This window comes from Dendrobates tinctorius, unplaced genomic scaffold, assembly GCF_039654945.1.
Source record: "Dendrobates tinctorius isolate UK_male_01 unplaced genomic scaffold, ASM3965494v1 ptg000070l, whole genome shotgun sequence".
NCBI lineage: Eukaryota > Metazoa > Chordata > Amphibia > Anura > Dendrobatidae > Dendrobates > Dendrobates tinctorius.
In genome coordinates, this window is record NW_027361738.1 from 77,766,591 (window position 1) to 77,783,917 (window position 17,327).

A 17,327-nucleotide genomic window follows, 5' to 3' on the forward strand; every position below is an offset into this window, starting at 1 on the left:
AGTATTGACACCCCTGCAATTCTGTCAGATAATACTCAGTTTCTTCCTGAAAATGATTGCAAACACAAATTCTTTGGTATTATTATCTTCATTTAATTTGTCTTAAATGAAAAAACACAAAAGAGAATGAAGCAAAAAGCAAAACATTGATCATTTCACACAAAACTCCAAAAATGGGCCAGACAAAAGTATTGGCACCCTCAGCCTAATACTTGGTTGCACAACCTTTAGCCAAAATAACTGCGACCAACCGCTTCTGGTAACCATCAATGAGTTTCTTACAATGCTCTGCTGGAATTTTAGACCATTCTTCTTTGGCAAACTGCTCCAGGTCCCTGATATTTGAAGGGTGCCTTCTCTAAACTGCCATTTTTAGATCTCTCCACAGGTATTCTATGGGATTCAGGTCTGGACTCGTTGCTGGCCACCTTAGAAGTCTCCAGTGCTTTCTCTCAAACCATTTTCTAGTGCTTTTTGAAGTGTGTTTTGGGTCATTGTCCTGCTGGAAGACCCATGACCTCTGAGGGAGACCCAGCTTTCTCACAGTGGGCCCTACATTAAGCTGCAAAATTTGTTGGTAGTCTTCAGACTTCATAATGCCATGCACACGGTCAAGCAGTCCAGTGTCAGAGGCAGCAAAGCAACCCCAAAACATCAGGGAACCTCCGCCATGTTTGACTGTAGGGACCATGTTCTTTTCTTTGAATGCCTCTTTTTTCTCCTGTAAATTCTATGTTGATGCCTTTGGCCAAAAAGCTCTACTTTTGTCTGATCTGACCAGAGAACATTCTTCCAAAACGTTTTAGGCTTTTTCAGGTAAGCTTTGGCAAACTCCAGCCTGGCTTTTTTATGTCTCGGTGTAAGAAGTTGGGTCTTCCTGGGTCTCCTACCATACAGTCCCTTTTCATTCAGACACAGACGGATAGTACGGGTTGACACTGTTGCACCCTCGGACTGCAGGGCAGCTTGAACTTGTTTGGATGTTAGTCGAGGTTCTTTATCCAACATCCGCACAATCTTGCGTTGAAATCTCTTGTCAATTTTTCTTTTCCGTCCACATCTAGGGAGGTTAGCCACAGTGCCATGGGCTTTAAATTCTTTGACACTGCACACGGTAGACACAGGAACATTCTGGTCTTTGGAGATGGACTTGTAGCCTTGAGATTGCTCATGCTTCCTCACAATTTGGTTTCTCAAGTCCTCAGACAATTCTTTGGTCTTCTTTCTTTTCTCCATGCTCAATGTGGTGCACACAAGGACACAGGACAGAGGTTGAGTCAACTTTAATCCATGTCAACTGGCTGCAAGTGTGATTTAGTTATTGCCAACACCTGTTAGGTGCCACAGGTAAGTTACAGGTGCTGTTAATTACACAAATTAGAGAAGCATCACATGATTTTTCGAACAGTGCCAATACTTTTGTCCACCCTCTTTTTTATGTTTGGTGTGGAATTATATCCAATTTAGCTTTAGGACAATTCTTTTTGTGTTTTTTTCATTTAAGACAAATTAAATGAAGATAATAACAAAGAATTTGTGTTTGCAATCATTTTCAGGAAGAAACTGAGTATTATCTGACAGAATTGCAGGGGTGTCAATACTTTTGGCCATAACTGTATTCCTACAGGCACAGAGCCTCAGAGATTCAATCTTCATGACCAATATTAATTTCTCCTCGATTTACCAGAGCACAATACGCCTCATAGACGGTGGGATATTGCAGTAGCTTCCAAACCACTGCCTCATAATAGGAACTTAATATCAAAGTTTTGTCAAAGCCAAATATCAGGAAGTATCAAAAAACAAAACTGCTTTATTTAACGCATGACACCAACAAGAGACGACAAACGCAAGTAACCTAATGTAAATAATAGGAGCAGAAACTCTGCAGCGTCAAGAGATCATGGTGGGAAAGTAGCCAAAAAAAGTTGTTCAAAGAAAGAACATTTAGGATGGTGTAGAAGGAAAACTGCTACAGATGAGTGAATGGGTTTGCAGGACTGTGCGTGGTCTACGACGATGGGACAAACCTCCTCCCGTCCTCCCTGATTCTTGATCAATAGGCCTGAGACGACTCCAGGCAGAGGGTCGAATATTTTTGAAAGTGTCTTTTCCGAAACTATGAGAACACACGGGTGATAAGTGAGTATACTCGTTGCTCGGGTGTCCTCCGACTATTTTGGCATGCTCGGAGACAGTTTTTGCTGTCTCAGCTGCGTAACTTGCGACTTGTAGACAGGCTGAATACATGTGGAAATTCCCTAACAAACAGGCATTCCACACATGTAATCAGGCTGTCTAGCAGCCGCAAACCAAACAGCTGAGCCGACGAAAACTAAATCTCCGAGCACGCCAAAATACTCGGAGACCACGCGAGCAACGAGTGTAGTCGCTCATCACTAGTGATTAGCAAGCTGCGCTAACAGATGGTCGTCGGTGTACTCAAAGTATGTCCAAGCTCTGGCAGCTGAATGTTTCATGGCTGTTCGACAGTTGTAACACGCGGGGGATTGCCTAACAATCATACAATCCCTGCATGTGTTGCGGCTGTCAAATATCCACGAGACAAGGAGCGGCAAAGGACTCAAACATTTTTCGAGCGCACCGAAGACACTGTTAGCACACGAGCATGGTGGATAACTCCTTATCCCAGCACGGTCACTCATCACTACTGCTAAGATAACAGATCACCAACAATTATTTTCAACCCTCTTCATTTAGGAAGCAGTGATTGTATGAATAGATACAGGAGCTGGTCTGCATTCCTCTACGGTCTTGGTAAAAAAAAAAAAAAAACACAGGCCCATGGGACATCCTACAGCAGTTCAAAAGGGTGAGGTTTTTGGTAAAACTCTTGCCATGCAACTTTCCTGGTGCACAGCAGCTCGGCAATCTTATTCAACCCAATTTATTGTCAGAGGAGGATGCCATGGAGTGAATGGGATGTGCACCGAGGACCAAAAAGTGGAAAAGGAGAAAACTGGCACCCTTATACCGTGATTCCTCTCCATACAAAAGGGAGGGAAATAAATCCTGTCCCAATTCTCTGTAAAACGTCCTATTACATACAGCATTACACATCCATCGAGAGAGACTCCTGATCACTTTAAATCTTGTGTACCCCTCAGATCTTGGGAGTTTAGGTCCTAAAATTCACTCCCTATGTATGTGTAAAGAGACTTGTTAACTGAGACGTGGGAAATCTGCAGGGAACCTTACCAGGACTACTCAGCCGGGACACAGTCCCTGGCCGGGATTCTTGGCGTGCAGCCTTTCAGAGTGCAAGCTGCAATAACCAATTCATGTGCCTGTGGTTCGGGAAGCACGAATCAGCTGACAGGTTCCCTGTATAGATGGGTTGTTTCAGCATCGTCAAATGGGTAAAATTGCAAAGTTCTCAAACCCACGCAACGTTCTAATTTCTCTTATTTAAAAAAAAAAAATCTCTGCTTCCAAGAGCAGATGGGATTTCCAAATGCTATAGTAGCCAGTCTCTTAGGCAAGGAGCGCAGCGCTTCCAACCCCCTTTTCTATAGAGCTTGTAATTGCTGCTCTGAGGCTGGGCGGATCGACCTGTGCTTGCAGTATCAGAGGGGGCACAGCTTGACCCAGCGTAGAAATCATGTCACTGGTCCAAACTGTCAATCATTCAGGAGCCCACCGACCCCACACTGGGAAGTCAGAGAAGCGGTGCGCGCCTAAAGAGAATATGAGAAGAACCTGCCACCTACTCGGACAACTTGTCAATGGTTTTTTGTTTTTTCAACCAACACACTTACCTGATCGCACCGCCATCAAACACTGGAAGTTTCATTTCTATGGCATCCGCATTCATTCATGAAAAGAACCCAATGCAAATCCTTATGTTACCGCACTGCTGACTTTGGCACATTCTGTCCTACAACCAATTCTTTACCTACATACAAACATCGCCTTCTAGTTTCTGCAGCTTCTTGTACAAGACTGTCGTGTGGCACCAATGTAGCACACATTACCTTGTCCCACACTAAACAGCGGCGCTCGCCTTCTTCCCACACTGTGGATAGTTCTGCAACTGTCCCATTCATCGACTCCAGATGAATGCAACCGACTTTCAGTCGCAGAAGTTTCTACAACAAATTCTCCTAACTCTTCAATATACAATTAACAGTAATGCTTTCACAAAATCCAGATCCATCACTTCAGCAACATCCAGATCTGAAAAAGGAGATTTTTGTGTACTCACCGTAAAATCTCTCTCTTAGCCTCTAATTGGGGGACACAGAACCATGGGTGTTATGCTGCTGTCCACTAGGAGGCGACACTATGCATAATCTGAAAAAGATTAACTATGGCTCCTCCTCTGCAGTATACACCCCTGGACGGCGTCAGCCTTCTCCAGTTTTGTGCAAAAGCATTAGGAGGAACGTAACAGAAACAACATAACCATGCCTGTAAGAAGGCAACTACGTACGAGCTCAAAGAACAATATGAGAACTCAACCGTAAACAACGGCCCGTAAGGGCAACAGGGTGGGAGCTGTGTCCCCCAATTAGAGGCTAAGGGAAAGATTTTACGGTGAGTACTAGTGTTGAGCATTCCGATACCGCAAGTATCTGGTATCGGCCGATACTTGCTGTATCGGAATTCCGATACCGACTTCCGATATTTTTTCAATATCGGAAGTCGGCATCGGAATCGGAAGTTCAAAGTTGATTGACAGCCTGACGTCATCATGATGCGCGGTGTGTGCGCATCATGATGCGCCGTCATTTCGGGCCTTCCGGGGGTCTCTGCCGGCCTGCCTGGGGGCTGTGTGGACTGCCCGGGGTCTGTACCGGCCTGCCGGGGGGCTGTGCCGGCCTGCCGGTGGTCTGTGCACCCTGTGGGGGTCTGTACCGGCCTGCCGGGGGGCTGTGCCGGCCTGCCGGTGGTCTGTGCACCCTGTGGGGGTCTGTACCGGCCTGCCGGGGGGCTGTGCCGGCCTGCCGGGGGGCTGTGCTGATGTCTGGGGGTCTGTGCAAGCATCGTCCGATGGGACTACAAGTCCCATCTGGCGATGCCTGCTACCATGACAGTGATTGACACATTAGCCAATGATGGGACAGTAGTAGTCCCATCATCCGGCTAATGTGTTAAATGTTAAAAAAAAAATATATATATATACTACATACATACTACATGCATGCTACATACATACTGCATGCTACATACATACTACATACATACTACATACATACCACATACATACCACATATATACATACATACTACATACATAACACATATATACTACATGCATGCTACATACATACTACATGCTACATATATACTACATACATACTACATACATACATACTACATATATACTACATGCATGCTACATACATACTACATGCTACATATATACTACATACATACTACATACATACATACTACATATATACTACATGCATACTACATGCATGCTACATACATACTACATGCTACATACATACTACATATATACATACTACATACATACTACATGCATGCTACATGCATACTACATATATACTACATGCATACTACATACATACTACATGCATGCTACATACATACTACATGCTACATACATACTACATGCATGCTACATGCATACTACATGCTACATACATACCACATACATACTACATACATACTACATGCTACATACATACTACATATATACTACATGCATGCTACATACATACTGCATGCTACATGCATGCTACATACATACTACATACATACTACATACATACCACATATATACTACATACATACTACATACAATAGATTCATACAATACATACATAGACATACAGTACATATAACAGAGTAACATACTTACCAATACTTGTCACATTGTTCCCCGAAGCCATTGTCTTTTACGGAATAAATATTAACATAACAAACCACAAAAATACTCACCCACGATCCGAAGCAGTCCACGAGTGTGTCCCACGACGATCTTGGGTAGAGAACTGCAGCATCAGCTGTTGCTGCCGTTCTCTACGGGCTGCAGGAATCCAATGACGGAAGGTAGGTATCCTTCCGCACTGTATTCCTCCGCCACTTAAAAAAAAAAAAGTCCCTAGTCTCACTTTATGCCATTGCTGTGTGGGAATTTCCCATGTAGTATGTATGTAGTATGTAGTATGAATGTAGCATGTATGTAGCATGTAATTTTTTTTTTTTTTTTTTTTTTTACATTCAACACATTAGCCGGATGATGGGACTACTACTGTCCCATCATTGGCTAATGTGTCAATCACTGTCATGGTAGCAGGCATCGCCCGATGGGACTTGTAGTCCCATCGGACGATGCCTGCACAGCCCCCCGGCAGGCCGGCACAGCCCACCGGAGCCTGCACAGCCCCCCGGCAGGCCGGCACAGACCACCGGAGCCTGCACAGACCCCCTGGCAGGCCGGCACAGCCCCCCGAAAGGCCCGTACAGACCCCAGAGAGGCTGTGCAAGGGAAAAACAGGATTTTTCTTATTCCGATACCGGAAGTCCCATAGACTTGAATGGGACTTCCGGTATCGGAATCGGCGATACCGATACTTTTTTTTAAGATCGGCCGATCCATTCCGATCCGATACTTTGAAGTATCGGACGGTATCGCTCAACTCTAGTGAGTACACAAAAATCTCCTTTACTCTGTCGCCTCATTGGGGGACACAGAACCGTGGGACGTCCCAAAGCAGTCCCTGGGTGGGAAGCAATGGACGAATATTGTGCTAGCAGGTCCCTAAACTTGGGGTACTGCCGCCTGCAGAACCCGTTTACCCAGGCTCGCGACCGCTGAGAACTGGGTATGAACACTGTAGTGTTTCGTAAACGTGTGTAGGCTAGTCCAAGTGGCTGCCTTACACACTTGTTGTGCCGAAGCCTGGTGCCGAATGGCCCAGGAGGCCCCTACTGCCCGTGTAGAGTGTGCCGTGATACCGGCCGGAAGAGAATTGTTAAGGCGGTAAGCCTCTTGTATGGTGGACTTGATCCACCTGCCAAGGGTGGCTTTGGAAGCCAGCAGACCCTTTCGAACTCCTTCCGGAAGAAGGAAAAGGGAATCAGACTTCCGGAAGGGTGCAGTCCAGTCCTAGACACGTATATACGCAATGCCCTGACGAGGTCAAGCGTATGCAGAGCCTTCTCCACTCTATGAACCGGGCAAAGGGATGGCAATGAAATTTCCTTATTGAGGTGGAAGTTGGACACAACCTTCGGAAGGAAGGATGGGACTGTACGGAGAACCACCTTATCTTGGTGAAAGGCTAGGAAGAGCCGTCTGCAGGAGAGTGCTGACAATTCAGACACCCTGCGAAGCGAGGTGATTGCCACTAGAAAAACCACTTTCTGTGATAGAATGCGGAGTGGGACTTCCTTAAGGGGTTCGGAAGGTGGTGCCTGCAATGCTGTCAGGAACAAGTTGAGGTCCCACGTTTCCAATCGGGAAACCCCCTGGAGAAAGGTCCTTACTTGCGGCTTGTTAGCGATGTGCCTCTGAAAGAGCACTGAGTGCGCTGACACCTGGCTCTTAAGCGAGCTTAGGGATAGCCTGGCGTCCAGGCCCGATTGAAAAAACCCAAGTACCTTTGGGAGGGAATAAGGGAGTGGGACCTGTCCGCGAGATTCGCACCAGGTAAAAAAAAGCTCTCCAGGTAGGGTAATCTTGGCGGAGGCTGGCTTCCTTGCCCTGATCATGGTCGTAATGACATCCGGTGAGAGCCCTGCCTGGGTTAGAACCCAGGTTTCAAGGGCCACGCCGTCAAATTGAGAGCCCCTGAGTTCTGATGGTAGAATGGATCTTGTGACAGAAGGTCGTGACGGTCGGGGAGACGCCAGGGGGCGTCTGCTGTAAGTTGTACGATGTCGGCGTACCATGTACGTCTGGGCCAGTCCGGCGCGATCAGGATGGTTGGAACTCCCTCTTGTTTGATCTTCCTCACTACTCTGGAGATCAGGGGGAGGGGTGGAAAAATGTACAGAAGCTGGAAGTGGGTCTAGTCCTGAACCAGGGCATCCGCTCCTAGCGACCGCGGGTCGCGTGTCCTGGCCATGAATTTGGAGACCTTGGCATTGAGATGGGATGCCATTAGGTCCACGTCCGGGGTCCCCCAGCGATGGCAGATCTGGTGAAAAATTTCGGGATGGAGAGACCACTCCCCCGAGTCCATTCCTTGTCTGCTGAGGAAGTCTGCTTCCCAGTTGTCCACACCCGGAATGTGGACCGCCGAGAATACCGACCTCGTGTCTTCCGTCCAGTGGAGGATATGGGTACCCGCTTGGGTACTGCGGGTCCCGCCTTGGTGATTCACATATGTCACCGCCGTGGCATTGTCCGACTGTATCCTGATATGAGAGGCTGCCAGCAAGTAATGAAAGACTCTCAGTGCCAGGAAGATGGCCCGAATTTCCAGGATATTGATGGGCAAGGTCGCTTCCACTGGTGACCACTTGCCTTGTCCCCTGTGATGTAGGTGCACGGCACCCCAACCTGTCAGGCTTGCATCGGTGGTCTGGACCTTCCATTGACCTGAGAGAAAGGGTTTTCCTCTTGCAAGCGAAGTTGGCTTGAGCCACCAGTGTAGGGACCTCCTGGTCGACGATGTCAGCCGGAACTCCCTGTCGAGGGAGGAGGGATTCCTGTCCCAAGACTTGAGGATGGCTAGTTGAAGAGGCCTAAGGTGAAACTGGGCAAATGGTACCGCCTCCATCGCCGCTGCCATTCTGCCATGGACTCTCATGGCAAACCGGAAAGATCGGGGAGGATTGCGGAGGAGTATGCGAACTCCTAGACGGAGAGCCAGTGCCTTGTCCCTGGGAAGGAGCACCAGACCCCTGGAGGTGTCGAATAGCATCCCTAGGAAGGTCCGGGACTGACTCGGGGTAGTCGATGACTTTTGTAAGTTGACTAACCAGCCCAGTCGACTCAGTGTCGATTGTGATTGAGACGCTGACTTCGCAGTCATTGAAGGTGGAAGCCTTGATGAGAAGGTCGTCCAGGTATGGAACGACTACAATGCCTCTGGAGTGTAGAACGTCCATGGTGGCTGCCATGATTTTGGTAAACGTCCTGGGAGACGTGGCGAGTCCGAACGGGAGAGCCACGAACTGGTAGTGGTCCTGGTTGATCGTGAACCTGAGAAATCTTTGATGGGCGGGAGCGATTGGTATATGCAGGTATGCGTCTTGTATGTCTATGGAGGCGAGATATTCTCCCTGCTCCATGGACGCAATGATGGACCTAAGGGACTCCATGCGAAAATGACGGACCTGTACATATTTGTTGAGTTGTTTTAGGTCTAGTATGGGCCGGACGCTGCCTCCTTTCTTGGGGACTACGAATAGATTGGAGTAGAACCCTCGGAAGCGTTCGGTCGTGGGAACCGGTACTACGACTCCTGCTTGAAGGAGAGAGGAGACCGCCTGGTGAAAGGCACGAGCCTTGTCTGGCGGTTTTGGTGGAACAGAGAGGAAGAACCGGTTCGGTGGAGTGGAAGTGAACTCTATCTTGTATCCGGAAGACACTATTTCCCTGACTCACCTGTCTTTTGTAATAGGCAGCCAGACTTGCTGAAAGAGTAGAAGTCGTCCGCCTACTGGTGGGGTGTCTTCCGGAGTTCGTGAGTCATGATGAAGCGAAATTCTGAGGTTTTCCTCCTTTGGGCTTCGCCTGGCCTGCTTTCGACTGCCAGGTACTGTCTGGCCTCTGCGCCGCCCGTGGGTTGTCCCTGCGTGGAGTGGCTTTCGGTTTTGTGCTGGGCGCAAGACTGACCAGCCCGAAGAATTCCGAAAGGATCGGAATCGTGTTTGGTTACGCCGTTTAAACGTGCGTTTAGGTTTGAGTTGAGGGAGAGAGGTACTCTTACCCCCAGTGGCGTTGGATATCATTGTGTCCAACTTTTCACCGAAAAGCCTGCAATGTTTTGGGCCAAGCCAGATTGGCCGTGGCCGCCCAAACTGAAGCGAACGCGGGGGCCAAGGAGGCCCCTGCCGCTTCGAACACTGAGCGAGCCATGCGTTCTACCTGTCGGTCTGCTGCGTCCCTGAGGGATGAGCTCTCTGGCAGTGAGAGGAGGGTCTGTGCTGCTAGTCTAGAGACTGGGGGGTCCACTTCGGGTAGATCTGTCCACTGTTTGGTGTCCTTTTGTGGGAAGGGGTACCTAGCTTCTAAATATTTACGATTGGTGAATTTTTTTATCAGGCTGTGCAAACTGTTTGGTAAGGATCGTTTGAAATTCCGGGTGGTTGGTGAAAACCTTAGGTGGTTTCAGAACATCTTCAAAGCAAATCTTGTGTTCTGGGACTTCCGGGGTTGGATCGGAAATGTCCAGCACCCGATGGATGGAAGAGATTATGTCCTCAACTAGCGCTGTGTTGCTAGGGGGACAAGGGACCAGAGACCTCTGTCTCATTGAGTCACAGATGCCTTCCGAATCCTGCGTATCGCTCAGGTGTTCCCTGGTGGGTGAGCTGGGGCGCAGGTCTTCTTGCAGAGATCTGCGTTGTCTGTCTCTGGTAGGGGACGGTCTAGGCGACCTGGGACCACGGTGTCTCTCCCTGGAGGGGGATGACCGTGTGCTATGGGATGACGCAGAGGAATGCGACGTGTGGGTTCGCTTACGTCTGGGAGAGCCAGAAACTGCCTGTCTCTAGGTGGAGCTCTCCCTTTGCTGGGTAACACTCATAGGCGAGACATGACCCTGCAGAGCCTGGAGTAATGTGGAGGTTAGGTTATCTATGGACTGTGTCATAGACTGCGACATCTGGGTAGCCCATTCCGGCGTGGTAGCGGCCGCTGAAGCAATGATAGGGGCTTCCTGGGGCTCTGACCCAGTATTTTGGATACAATCCTTGCAGTGCGGGTACGTGCTGCCACTAGGGAGAGTGGCTTTGCAGGCTGTGCAGAAAGCATAAAAACAGTCCTGCCTGGTTCTTTTCCTTGAGCGCGGCATAGTGCACAGAGGCTGGCTAGCACAGGACTGTACAGGGGTGACTACGCAGGGGAGCTATAGGAGAGCCTTATAGGTAATATGGATTCACAGCCGAGTAAAGAGAACCCGGCTGTGATCTTACCCCACCAGTGTGCCCCTAGGTCCAGCGCTGACAATTCAGTCCTGTGACCCCCGGAGACTGCTGGCGCTGCTGCTGTATGGGACAGCGTCTGCTGCAGCGAAGATGGCTGCCGAGGAGATGAGGGAGAAGGGGGCAGAGAGCGCGCAGAGATGTGAAAAACGCGCCCTTTCTGCCTCGATCCACCCCTTGTATGACACTGTGGAGTGTCATTTTTGTCATCCGGGGGGCGGAGAGGAGGCGGCGACGACCTCAGCTAGGCCAAAGCCGCGGCCTAAATTAGATTTCTATGCCCAGGAAGGGCTCCAGGCTGGCACGGTAGCCCGGAGGGGGGGGGGCGTCGGATTTTTACCAGACCCAACCCCCCCTCCCTAGATTGAAAGGCAGGCTAGCGGTGGGGCCACAACCTGAAGCGGGGCCCTGTGGTGGGTTCCCCTGCGGCGCTGTAGACTAATGCTGCCGCAGACACAGGGGCGCATAGAGCCCTGTGTCTGCATCTGCTATGCCTGTCTGCACTCCCCCCGGCCCTGACAGGAGCCCGCAGCTGGCTGGGGTCCCAGGATGCTGCGTAGGTTGCCATGGACAGACCCTACCTGCAGCGTCTCAACCTAATACCCCCAGAGGGGGATTAGGGAGGGTGCTGCTGTCACAGTTGGGGGGCTTCTTCCTCGCCTCGACCTCAACCCAAGACCAAAAGGAATTGGGGAAGGAGGGGGGTCTCAACTTCGAACCAGCACCCGCAGGACTGGGGAAGGAGCAACATGGGGAACCGCCATCTCAACTTCAACTGGGCACCCCATAATAGGGGGCCAAGGAAGGAGCCATGCCGGGAGTCTCACTGAGGAGACCCACTTTTCTTCATCTGTCATCCGAAGAAAAAAAAACGGGGAAAAAAAAAAAATCCTTTAGGTGTGCCTCCTTGCGACACTAAGCAAAAACTGGAGAAGGCTGACGCTGTCCAGGAGTGTATACTTCAGAGGAGGAGCCATAGTTAATCTTTTTCAGATTATGCATAGTGTCGCCTTCTAGTGGACAGCAGCATAACACCCATGGTTCTGTGTCCCCCAATGAGGCGACAGAGTAAGGAGTGCAATCCATGCACCGGTAAATCTACAGTGGTTATCAGCTTTCCTGCTGTATCATCCAGTTTACTGGGATTTTCTCATGATGATAACCCCTGCTCATATGCCCTGTTTCGTTAGAGGTAGAAGGAGCCATCTATGAGGAAAAACAAAATATGGAGAAAACTTTGTAAGACGGCCTCCTGTTCTGGCGCACTTGAGGTGTTCACCTGAATGACACCTGGTTTCTCCTAATTAAGACCCTGCAAAAAAACTTCTGGCTATAGAAGACTTCCCTCGGAAAAAGAATTCCCAGCAGCCAATTCCATGGAAATCAAAGGTCTTGGTTGTGAAAGGTTGGAGGGCATTTTCTTCCCAGGTCGGTAGTTTACCTGGTGCTACCTTTGTGCCATTTAATACAAAAAAAAATAAAGGGTATATGATCGCCCATCCTCTGATCCTGCAGCACTGACCTAGGTAGGAGCGCATCGAGCTGTTAACATTACGGGATATTCCCATCCCCTATCCCACTATGTAGTAGGTATAATAATAGCAAATAGCTCCAATTAGAAATGTATAGTTCTCCTGATAAGCTATGTCACTTACCCTATGTGCAGGGCATCGCACTAGTTTAGGTATCCATGGTTACAACTACTAGCAGCTGTCACTGAGTGCTCATAACCATGGATACCTAAGCTACTGCAATGTCCTGCACATGGGCAATGCAATATAGTGAATCAGAAGAACTATACTACCTTTCTAATTTGAGTTATTTAATATTATTATACCTTCTACATATTGGGATAGGATCTTGCCGATGGAAATACCCCTTTAAAACCCATGACAGAGCTCTGTTCCCGATTACTGTAGAATCCCAATAACCAATGTGAAAAACACGTTCCAGTAACATGTCTTGAAGGGTTTATTAAAAGAAAGCAATAAAATAATATATTCCATGCCACTCCCGATAACACCTCTCACTTATAGGAATTGGCTTTGTGCTTCGGCAGGAACTTGAAATTAGAAGGAACGGGACCCAGAAACATTTCACTGCAAAAGAAAAAAAAAAAAGGCACTGAGAAAGTGATCGATGGCGGACAACTCAGTCACATAAACGTCAGCTAGAAAAGGGCTAAAAGGACAAAAAGCGATAACCTCTTTTTTTCTATTTTTTTTCCAAGCTATTCATTTTTTTTTTTTTTAACATTTCCATCAACATAGCCGTAGAAGGGCCCTTTTTTGTTTTTCTTTTTTGCAAGACTAGGTTTACTTTTACATGACGCCATTCATTACTGAAAAATGGGAAAATTCAAAGTGAGAAGAAATGGTGGAGAAAAATTTTTTGTTGAGACGGGAGAATGGATACGCAGGAGCCAGGTCACCGCTGGATGGGAAACCTGTGAATCGCCTCTTCTCCGACGGCAGCCGCGGCTCCTGTTTTCATTAGCCAGGGCCAGAGTGATGTCATGATTGCGGTGTGACGCATACACAACTCCGCGCCAGGCCGGCTAATCAGAAGAGGAGCTGCAGATGCCGTCAGGTAAGAGGCGATTCAGCCGTCTCCCACCCAGCAGTCACGGGATACTGCTCTGGCCGATGGACAGGGGTCTTGTAAATAGATTCTCCAGTCTCTACTATTTTACCATTCTTGGTTGGACTTTATTTTTCCAACATCTAGTGTGCGATAAAAATAACCTGACGGTATGATTCTCCAGGTCAGTACGATAACGGCGATACCAAAAACGACACCGATGGGTTGTCTTCACAGCGGGAGATCGGCAGAAGAACCCATGCATGTCATTGTGAATCTCCTGTGAATGCCGGCTCATGGCCGGCGTTCATCCGAGAGAATGATTATCTCTATATATAGCAGTGCTTAAGCCCTGTTAGGTGTGATTACAGGCGATTGGATAATCACAGCTTCAAGTCTCCTAAGAGAACTATTAAATAATGCCAAAAAAAAGTTTTTAAAAATATGGAGAAAATAAAAAAAAAATCAAGTTCAAATCACCCCCATTTACTACACTGAAAATAAAAATTAAAAACATGAACACATTTGGTATCGCTGCAGTAAGAAATGTCTGATCTATCAAAATATAAAGTAAATTAATCTGATCAGTAAACAGTATAATGAGGGGGGGGGGGGGGGGGAAATTTAACCCCTTGACTCCCGGAGCTTTTTTCAAGCTTTCATTCTTCGCTCCCCTTCTTTCCAGAGCCATACCTTTTTTTTTTTTTTTTTTTCTTCAATATGGCCGTGTGAGGGCTTATTTTTTCCGGGACGAGATATACTTTTGAACGACACCATTGATTTTACCATATAGTGTATTCGAAAACGGGAAAACAAATTCCAAGTGCGGTGAAATGGCAAAAAAAGTGCAATCCCACACTTGTTTTTTTGTTTGGCTTTTTTGCTAGGTTCACTAAATGCTAAAACTGACCTGCCATTATGATTCTCCAGGTCATTACGAGTTCATAGACACCAGACATGTCTAGGTTCTCTTTTATCTAAGTGGTGAAAAAAAAATTCCAAAATTTGCTAAAAAAAAAAAAGCGCCATTTTCTGAGACCCGTAGTGTCGCCATTTTTCAGGATCTGGGGCCGGGTGAGGGCTTATTTTTTGCGTGCCGAGCTGACGTTTTTAATGATACCACCCTTTTGCAGATGGGCGATCAAAAGAACCTGTTATTGCATTTTAATGCAATGTCGTGGCGACCAAAAAAAACATAATTCTGGCGTTTTGATTTTTTTTTTTTTCTCGCTACGCCGTTTAGCGGTCAGATTAATCCTTTTTTTATTGATAGATCGGGCGATTCTGAATGTGGCGATACCGAATGTGTAGGTTTGATTTTTTTATTTTTTTTTATTTTGACTGGGGTGAAAGGGCGGTGATTTAAACTTATGTTTTTATTTATTTTTACTTTTGGCATGCTTTAATAGCCTCCATAGCAGGCTAGAAGCTGCCATACTTGATCGGCTCTGCTGCATATAGGCGACGCTGAGATCACCTATATGTAGCAGATTTACTGCATTGCTATAAGCGCCGACCACAGAGTGGTGCTCATAGCAATCTGCCATCAACAACCATAGAGGTCTCTATGAGACCTCTGGTTGTCATGGCAATGCGTCGCTGACCCCCGATCACGTGACGGGGGTCGGCGATGCGCTCATTTCCAGCCAGGCGCTGGAAGTACTAGTTAAATCCCGCTGTCAAACGCTAACAGCGGGAATTTAACTAGTTAATAGGTGCGGGCGGATCGATATTCCACCCGCGCCTCTTGCGGGCACATGTCAGCTGTTTATGACAGCTGACATGTTGCGGCTTTGAGCCCACCTACTATTACGTCAGCGGTAAGTAAGGGGTTAAAAGACCAAATTGTGTTTTGTTTTTTTTTGGCATCCGCAATATTGCAAAACAGGAGATCAAAACATCATATCTACGCCAAAATGGTATCAATAAAAACGTCAGCTCAGGGCGCAAAAGATAACCCTCACCCAGCCCCAGATCCTAAAACCATTACGGGTCTCAAAAAAAAAAAAAAAAAAAGGCGACAAACAAACTTTTTTTCATAAAAATTTGGGATTTTTTTTTTCCACCAATTAAATAAAAAACTATACATGTTTGGTATCTGTGTACTCATACTGCACTGTGGAATCATATTACCAGGTCAGTTTTATTTTGAATTTTTATTTTCCTGTTTTCCCAATACACTATATGGTAAAATGATTGGTGTCATTCAAAAGTACAACTCAAATGAAAGTACAAATGAAAACCAAAAAAATGACCATGGTGCAAAGAGGTTAAAAAGAATTCTGAACCTGGAAGATGGCGAAACATTTTTTTTTTTTTTTTTTTTTTTTTTAATTCCCCCGTCAACATTTTTTTCATTATTTTACCAGATAAATCATTCTATATTTTGATAGATCAGACTTTTACAGATGTGGCCGTGCTTGAATCTACTTTTCTTTTTTTTTTTTTCACATTTAAACTTTTTATTTAAACACACGTACCTGATCTTTATCCAGTCATTAACATTCTGACTCGCCATTAACGTCTCCATATAGTCTCTTCCCATATAATATGGGGGTCTCTCGTTCAGCTTCTGCGGTATGCGTTCCAATAAACCGACCGGAATGTATCTGTGAAAGAGGATTGCCAATGTATGGATTCAGAAAACTTCCACTTCCAAGACCTCGGGTCTGCCACCATAACTCCCAACACCAAACTTTTCTAAACTATCAAGCACACTACCTGCAGAGGAAGGAGAGCCACTCGAGCAGGAACTTCCTGGTCCTCTCCACCCCCCGCGTGTCTGAGCCCCAGTGCTCGAACCCAAAGTTTGTAAAGTCTCGGAGAATGTCAAGTCGTTCTGATGAGGAGATGTCCCAGTGCCGCTGCTCTTTTATCTCTGTGAACAGCCAAGGCTTTACCAGGGCCCCCCTACAAGCAAGAAATGGAACATGAGGAAGTGATCAATAAAAGCAATTATTACAGACGACGCAAGATATCGGGTGGAAACTGTTAAATCTGCGTAGGTCCAAGGGATCACCAGAACAGTGGGCAGCAGACATTAGGCCAGGAGGAGTTATGTAATCACGCGTAGACCCCTCGGCTCCGCTATGACACTGAAGATATGAAATAGCCATGGTGCTCGGCCATCTTTCTCCGTGATAGAGCAGCTTCAGTTAAAGTCTATATGTGACCACAAAAGGCCTTGGTCATGCAGCTGGGGGGGATACAAGTTCCCTGTTCTGGGGAGGGAATTAGTGGTCTAAAAATTATCATCTCTTGAGGCTCGGTGATAATTTACAGAGACAGGAATAACACTTATAGGCCAAGCTGCAGGGGTTTCTACTATTGGACTTCATAACATTTAGCTCCTGGATTTACTTGAAATTTTACAAATGTCTTCCATATAAGAACCCCATATATACTCGTCTTTAATCATAGTGACATCTCTGATCACCCCAGAATACTGACCTGGCCACCATGATCCCAGAAACTCCAGTCTCCAGTGCTAGATTTGCATCCTCAAAGGAGAAGATATCGCCATTCCCTGCAAGAAAAGGGTTTACACCACAACTGATCATATAAATAATCCGATTTATTGACGGCTCGCTCCACAAAACCCTTGATGTACACGCAATTTCCGGATCCAGATTAAATATCGGAACATTAAAAATCAAA

At 46.9% G+C, this 17,327-nt stretch overlaps 1 protein-coding gene across 1 annotated transcript in view; it reads right to left on the reverse strand.

Moving 5' to 3' along the window:
* Nucleotides 1-13,043: 13,043 nt before the first annotated feature.
* LOC141095712 (tRNA-dihydrouridine(47) synthase [NAD(P)(+)]-like) overlaps nt 13,044-17,327 on the reverse strand; it is a 62,827-nt gene continuing 58,543 nt past the window's right edge. Inside the window, exons 11-14 of the mRNA XM_073581959.1 lie at nt 17,121-17,196; nt 16,392-16,580; nt 16,151-16,279; nt 13,044-13,189 (exon numbers count right to left, since the gene is read on the reverse strand). Of these exons, the coding sequence (XP_073438060.1) occupies nt 13,117-13,189; nt 16,151-16,279; nt 16,392-16,580; nt 17,121-17,196 (467 nt within the window). The 3' untranslated portion in view covers nt 13,044-13,116. The remainder of the gene's footprint in view (nt 13,190-16,150; nt 16,280-16,391; nt 16,581-17,120; nt 17,197-17,327) is intronic.